Consider the following 7,910-nt stretch of genomic DNA (forward strand, 5'->3'; position numbering starts at 1 on the left):
GCAGCCATCGCAAGGGTGGCAGAGGAGTATTTCAAAGGCATCTTTACTTCCACTAAACAGGCAGACCCTTGGCCTTTTTTCTTAGACTATGAGCTTAAGACTACAGCTAGCATGAACCGTAGGCTACAACGTCTGGTCTCTTTTGAGGAAGTAAAGAAAGCTACCTTTAGTGTACACCCGCAAAGTGCTCCAGGGTAAGATGGGATAAGAGTTAATTCTTCAAATTTTACTGGGATACTGTGGGCGAGGATGTATTCAAGGTAGTTAGAGGTTTCTTTCAAGGAGGGCACATTTTAAGGAGTTTCAACCACACTAATATCTACCTCAATCCTAAGATTCCTGATGCATGTGACATGTCCCAGGTACGACCCATTAGTTTATCCTCTGTATTCTACAAAATCATCTCTAAGATACTGGTTCATAGATTAAAATGGTGTATGAATAAACTTATTAGCCCTAATCAGAGCGTATTCCTAAAGGAGAGACTCATTTCAGATAATATCCTGATAGCACATGAGTGTATGCACTACCTCAAGCAGAAAAAAAGAGGTTTAGAGTATGAGATAACCCTTAAACATGACATGAGTAAAGCATATGACAGGATTGAGTGGTAGTTTTTATGGTTTATCATGAAGAAGATGGGATTTGATTCTAAGTGGATAGGTTGGATTCATGAATTGGTAACGACGATTCTTACTCTGTGGTTATGGAAGGCCAACCATACGATTTTTTTAAACCAAATAGAGGCATCCATCAGGGTGACCCTCTATCTCCTTTTCTTTTTCTATTTTGTGCAGAAGGCCTCTCCTTCTTGCTACACAAAGCATAGCAAAATTGGCACATTCAAGGGATCCAGATTATAAGAAGATGTCCTAAGATTAATTATTTACTTTTTGCAGATGATTCTATATTATTCTATAAGGCATCAGAAGACAATTATGGGAGGATCTTAGATTTATTAGGGGACTTTGAAAGCTTCAATGGCCAAAAAGTTAACCTTGATAAATCTGCAATCTTCTTCAGCAATAACACTCCTCATGATATACGCGCATCACTTGCTATTACCATGAATATTTCACACATTGGAGCTCAAGACAAATATTTGGGACTGCCTTCTTTAGTAAATAAATCGAAAAAGGCCACCATTTCTACTGTCAAAGAAAAAGGTTATCAAAAAGGTTCAAGGCTGGAAACGATGTCTTTTATCTAATGGAGGAAGACAAGTATTGGTAAAGGCGGTAGGAGAAGTAATCCTGATATATATCGTGTCTTGTTTCAAACTTCCAGATAACCTAATCAAGGAAATCCATGGCATTCTTAATCAATTCTGGTGGGGTCAACAAGTTGCAGAACGTTGTATGGTTTAGATTAGTTGGGATACATTGACAAGGGCTAAGAAAGAAGGAGAGTTTGGCTTTAAAGACATACATGCACAAAATTTAGCTCTCCTAGGTAAATAATGTTGGAGAATTGCCACTAATTCTAATTTTTTATTATCTAGAATCTTAAAAAATAAAAATATTTCAGATATAATTCTATTCTAGATGCAGAGTTAGGATCCCTACCTTCTTGGGGATGGAGGACTATCCTTACAAGTAGAAATATCGTTGAAAATGGGTTAAACTGGAGAGTTGGCTCTGGAACAGCAATCCAAATCTTTAGAGATCCATGGCTCCTACCTCCGTATCTATTCTCAATACCAGCTCTTACAAGTCAATCCCAAACTAGACATTCAATCTTCTTAGTTCGTGATCTGTTCTCTACACATAAGCAATGGAATCAGTCCCTAATTAATTCAATATTCTCAAGATGTTGCCCAGAGAATTCTATCTACAGTACTAGAAAAAGAGGAGGATGAAATTCAATGAAAATTCAACAGATCCAAGATATATGATGTAGCTTCAGGATATAGAGTTGCTTACCATTTCTACCATGTTTCTCTAGAATTTTGTCGAAATATCATGCAACAACCGAAAATCTGGAATTTTTTTGGGGTCTGACAGCACCACACAAGATTCAGGTATTCGGGTGGAAGTCCCTCCATGAAAACTCCCTGTCATGCAGCTCATAAATCAACAATTCTCAAGTATTTCACCAACTTGTCCCATTTGCAATGCTGAACCAGAATCCTTGTTACATTGCATCTTCAACTGTCCAAATGCTTCAGAAACTTGGAGCAAGAGTCCAATAACGCACCTGACCCCAAATCCGAACTTCATCTCCTTTTTTAATTGGTGGAGACTCCAACTTGTTACCCCCAGGTTACCGATCTGTGAGTAAGAACTCGGCCCGTTTTGCTTTTATTATTGCCTGGCATTTATGGAAAGAAATGTGTAACAGGGTGTTCGAACGCCAATCTATGAATCTTGAATAATTTCTGGTAATTGCTACCAAACAAAATCAGAAACTTGTAAACTTACCACTGAAACCCCAATTTAATTCCAACTTTGCTTTCTTCTAAGTTTCATTCTTTTTACTGTGCTTTACTAATGTCTAAGCGAAGGATGAGAGAACTCCACTTTCTTTTGTGTAGTTCTGAATTTTAGATAAAATATTTTCTTTCATTTGAAATAAAATAACCTACTGTCTTTGAGAAAAAAAATGTAAAGAATATTCTAAAATCATTTACTTATATGTATGCATTTGCCGAAAATTATATGTTTATGAATTTTGATCAAAAGTTTTTTTTTGTTTTTGTATATTAACGGGCCCAAGGTCCAAATTGTCCAAACTGGAAGCTGTAAGATTCCCATCTCTTTGTCCTCCCTCTAGCCCTTAAAGAAAAAAAAAGAGGCCCAACCCGTTTGAGATTATGTAGAGCTGTGTTAAAAAAAAATTGAAAATACTAGATTAGGTAATGCTACTGCTAGTTGAAAATTGAAAAGTGAAAAAAGATCTTGTTTGTGTCGGATTCCACTTCATTCCTGAAGCTGAAAGTGAGAGTTCTCGAAATTCTTTTGATAGATACCAACACAGATTTGTGAGTGCTTTAGCTTTTGAGTGTTTGAGGGATGGCGCAGACCGGCAAAGTTCGCTGCCAGAGGATTGGTTGTGATGCCATCTTCTCCGACGACGATAATCCCGACGGTTCCTGTCGATATCATGATTCTGTCTGTTCTCTCTCTCTCTCTCTCTCTCTCTCTCTCAATTACATGATCAAGTTTCATCCTTTATCACTTTATTATTCATTTTCCCCCTTTTCCCATTGACCCTTTTGACTTCAATCCTTAACTTTCTTTTGTATGCAATGCCTTCCAAATTTAGGTAGCTCTTTGCACTCTTCACCCACTTGTTATGTTTCAATCTGTTGCTACTGTGTTTAGATTGATGGTTTTGGTTTGTTGAAACTGTGGCTAACATTTGGAGGCTCTTGTAATGTGTTAGTTAAGCTTGAGGAGTTGAGTGTCCTTTTTTCCGGGCATTGAATTATGAGCACTGTTAGTAATTTGTCCCAGGATCCACGGGATCATAAAATGTTGTAAAAGCTGCTCCCTTTCATAGAAATTATGTGATTGAATCGTTTCAGCTGCTGTGATTCAACATACTGTGTCTTCTAGTTCTTTCATTCAAAAGCTCAAATGTAAAGGGGCCTTGGCAATTAAGGTTTACAATATAGGAAGTTTTTATTGGAAAAGATAAAATGTCCAGGTTTTCGATTCATTTAGTGCATATTGTTGGGCCAAGAATTTAGGATATTTCCGAACTTCCGAAGTTCCAATTATCATTTACCCGGGAGGTGTTTAGAACCAGAGTTATGGTAGGTTTTTCCATCCTTGATATAATGGGTGAAAATCCTATCTTTCGATTTTATTGATGATCTTGTAGCTTGGTTCTATGATTTCTTTGGTGATCCTATGCCCATGAAAGGAAAGCTGCTGTAGCCACTTGCATATGAAAGTTAGCCTTGATATGCAGTATATACACCTACTGGCATAGACAATTATGTGTATATAGTCAACAATATGAATTGAAGAATATGCAGCTCTTGCAGAAAACTCTTCTTCTATTGTCTTAAAAGTGGTTCTAAGATTGTTGTAGCTGTCAGAAACTTGAATAGAGGTCATTGCTATTATTTTGCTTGAATTCGAAATTTATGTTTTGTCTTGTATATTTAAAATAAAACCAATACCGCGTCCAACTATTTAACCTGGGGAAAAAATGTAAGTGTTGGTCTTTGGACCCTCAATTTTTTTTCTTCCCTTTTTGTGTGTACATCATTGTTTGATGAGCTTTGATAATATAACTCACCCATGAACTAAGTGAAACTTTATATCCACTGTAATATCATGTGTTGATATCATTATGACAGTTATTTTTTATGATATTTTACCAATTCACTTTCCATTTGGCATGTTTGGGACTTGCGCTTATTGACGGGCAAACTTCATTTCTTCAGGGAGTAAGTCACCGCCTTTTAATTTATTTATTCATGGCACTTTCTAGCTTTTTTAATAACTATTTATCAGTTCTGCAATTGATTATGCTTCCATTTTGTTTTCCAGCCAATCTTTCATGATGGGATGAAAGAATGGAGCTGTTGCAAGAAAAGAAGTCATGATTTCAGCTTGTTTTTGGAAATTCCAGGGTGAGTTATTGTCTCTGCTCTTTTTCTCTAGTCAACTATGTCTGAATATATAAAGATTTGAACTGCAGTCAACTAGTCAGTTTACAAGAGTTTGCCATATTTGAGTTAAAATATGATAATGTTATTGGGTGATCTAATGTTGCTTGATGATTCTTTGCAATAGATAATATAGACTTCGTTTACCACTTCTTCATGTGTTGATTTCCTTTATGAAATTACATGTATTTGATATGCTTTTTGTGTTAAATTTATGTCCGCCGGATTATAATATCTTGCATTCTGGAATGAGAATAAACCAGAAGTTCCAGATAAGTTTTCAAGGATGCTAGTGAAGAAATAGATTGTTTTGCTATTATCAACATCGATGGAATAAGAGAAAATAATAACTTTCTTTTTAAAAAAAAAATTGAAAATCCCCTGAATTTGTTGATTAATTTTTTTTCCCATATTAATCAAGATGTAAGACCGGAAAACATACATCTGAAAAGCAAGTGATTGCACCGGTTAAGAAGGCTACTGTGGCTGCTCCAACTGCAGCTCCTTCAACCAATGCATCGGCAAAGGACTCTTGTTCTAGGTGTCGGCAGGGATTCTTTTGCTCAGATCATGGTACTCTCAATTCTCTGCTCATGGCAGTGTCTTAAGCAATCCCTATATCATGTTTGCTATCCTACATTTTTACTTGTCTTTCTCCTGTTTTAGGTTCACAAGTCAAACCTGTAAATACTGATGGAGATAACCCTGGAAGTGTTGCCGGACATGCCTGCGCTGAGACCAATTCAAGTGTTCAGGATCCAAAGGATCCTAAGAAGATAGTCGATATAAACGAGCCCCAAGTGTGTAAAAATAAAGGGTGTGGCCAAACTTTCAAGGAGAAGGATAATCATGAGACTGCTTGCAGCTACCATCCTGGCCCCGCGGTGTTTCACGACCGGATGAGAGGGGTGGGTATTGAATATTCCATATTCTAAATTTCTAATGCTTGTAGTTGTGATGAGTTTCTTAAAATAACACTACTAACTTTTTTGTGTGTCATTGTTTTTGCAGTGGAAGTGCTGTGACATTCACGTGAAAGAATTTGATGAGTTTATGAGTATTCCTCCATGCACAAAGGGATGGCATAATGCTGACCCTGATCAATGAAGACTCCAACCACCCACAATATTGGGATTTTATCAGTCTCATTCAATTTTCTTTACAAGCTGTGATTGAAATTTGAAACAATCAATCTTGCTGTCCTTTTCCCTCCTCCTCCCCCCACAAAAAAAAAAAAAAAAATCCCATTACTCCCTCTCAAGTAGTGAACCTTGGTGGTTTCAGTTCGTAAGAAGCCACAACATAAGACTGAGATAACTGTAACGTTTAGATATGGATTTGTTGTCAATTGTTCCTTGAATGTCACAATGTGCTTCTGCATTTCTATTTTGGACCTAATCTAATATTGAAATACTTTAAACTTTGGTTTTCTTGTGACTGAGGGTGTAAATTAAATAAAATTTTCACTGTTCTCTGATCAAATACAGATTGAGATAAATACTTAACACGTGTAATAGTAAAATCATTAATATATCAACATTTTAACAAATAAAAAAAATCAAACGAAACTTCAAAATAATGTGGAATTGGCCCATAATTCAGTTATGACTAATGTAAATCTCAAAAAAGCACATAACATGGAGTGGTCAACAAAATTGTTCATGAAGGCAAAATGCACTCTACCTTCTCCAACAAAATATGTAGAGCCTCCAGATTTTGGCAAATCATATTCTTGAAAGGGGGTTTCGGCAAGATAAAGTGTCATTCATCTAACTCTACATAGCCATATAGTATATTGAGCATGTGAAGAACTCAAACTTTCTTCTCAAAGCTTAATAATGACTTTTGTCCTTTCAAAACCATTTTATTCTAATTTTATGAAATAATTTGTATAATAACCGTACGATCACTGAAGTCGTTGTAGTATAGTGGTGAGTATTCCCGCCTGTCACGCGGGTGACCCGGGTTCGATCCCCGGCAACGGCGTATGCTTTTTATGGTTTTACCCTTAAGTACGGGAATGGTGGAAACTTCTCATACCCAAAAGTAATGGGTCTTTTATGCTAAAAGCCACCGACTTTCAGGGCCCAACCAAGTAAAATTAAATAAAAGGACCACCCTACAAGATAATACAAATATTTATATTAATTATAGAAAGAAAACAAAAAAAACAAAAAATTGAAATTTTGAATTTTACTATAACATATTGATCAACTATTTTCATAAAAGAAAAAATTATATACACATAAATAGTCATTTTGAGAAACTCACTATAAATTAATAGACACTATCAACTAACCAAAATATCATGATTTATGCAACCTTTGTGATTAACTAGAATGAAATTCGCGTAGATTATTTATATTATATAGTATATTTTAATAAATATTATATTAAAAATATTTTAGAGAACATATTATAAATAGATTTTAAATTTATTTTTTAAAAAAAGATATAAGTTATTTATATTAGAGTTATATAAAATTATTTTTTTTTAATTTTTCGATTTGTATTAATAGTTATATTTTGTCTTTTCTTTCAATTTTTTGTTTGTAAATAATTAAAAAAATAAATGAATGAAAATAGAAAACATGTAAAAATATTATATTAAATTTAAAAAATTTTTGACAATTAATATGAGAGATTAAGAAATAAAAAGTAGTTAGAGTCTTAATATGTATAAGTTGTAGAATTTGAATATTTATAACTGAACTTTTTTATAATTATTATTATTATGATATTTTTAATATATGTTTATTGCATTTAATTAGTACTTGATGTTTCATTGAATAATAATAGATAAGAGTTTTTTGTTTTAATTTTTTAAAAATATTTTACTAAATAGTGATTGATTGATTTTTATCTTTTGTCAAGTAATTAAAATTACTGATATAGCATCATTAATAACTTAAACTCATTGTGGAGAGAGTTGGTATCAATTTTTATATATTATAAATAGATGTTTTAAAACAAAAGTAATTTAATGGGATAACAATACTTGGATGTGAACTTTTATATTAACAATATATGAAAATCAAATGTTAAGAGAGTATTAAAATTTTAAAGTAATTATTGGATATAAAATGTTGAAATATTAATAATATTACTGCACGTAATTTTTGGTGAGTATATTATGACATGTATCCGAATATAATTATTATCCTATACTTTATCTAAGTTGGAATTCGTTTGACTTGGATCTACTTAGTTGCACATAACCCAAAATATACACGGTTGGCATGGGAAATAGTGCTTAAGAAAATGCGATTAAGATCTCCATATAAATGTT

At 33.9% G+C, this 7,910-nt stretch overlaps 1 protein-coding gene and 1 non-coding gene across 3 annotated transcripts; both read left to right on the plus strand.

The window, feature by feature from the left end:
• Positions 1-2,759: 2,759 nt before the first annotated feature.
• On the plus strand, positions 2,760-6,041 carry LOC112711731 (cysteine and histidine-rich domain-containing protein RAR1). Of its 2 annotated transcripts, none has more exons than XM_072203482.1 (5): positions 2,760-3,114; positions 4,503-4,585; positions 5,043-5,194; positions 5,288-5,529; positions 5,633-6,041. In XM_072203482.1, the coding sequence occupies exons 1-5, from the start codon at positions 3,055-3,057 to the stop codon at positions 5,726-5,728; spliced, it is 633 nt and encodes a 210-aa protein (XP_072059583.1). In that variant the 5' UTR covers positions 2,760-3,054; the 3' UTR covers positions 5,729-6,041. The 2 variants fall into 2 exon arrangements, with proteins under 2 accessions (XP_072059583.1, XP_072059582.1); XM_072203481.1 differs by having other exon boundaries at positions 2,848-4,399.
• Positions 6,042-6,535: 494 nt separating this feature from the next.
• Positions 6,536-6,607, plus strand: TRNAD-GUC (transfer RNA aspartic acid (anticodon GUC)). The gene has a single exon. It is a non-coding gene; the product is annotated as a tRNA-Asp (tRNA).
• The last annotated feature ends 1,303 nt before the right edge of the window (positions 6,608-7,910 follow it).

The sequence above is a fragment of the Arachis hypogaea genome, chromosome 9 (genome assembly GCF_003086295.3).
Source record: "Arachis hypogaea cultivar Tifrunner chromosome 9, arahy.Tifrunner.gnm2.J5K5, whole genome shotgun sequence".
NCBI classification, from domain to species: Eukaryota; Viridiplantae; Streptophyta; class Magnoliopsida; order Fabales; family Fabaceae; genus Arachis; species Arachis hypogaea.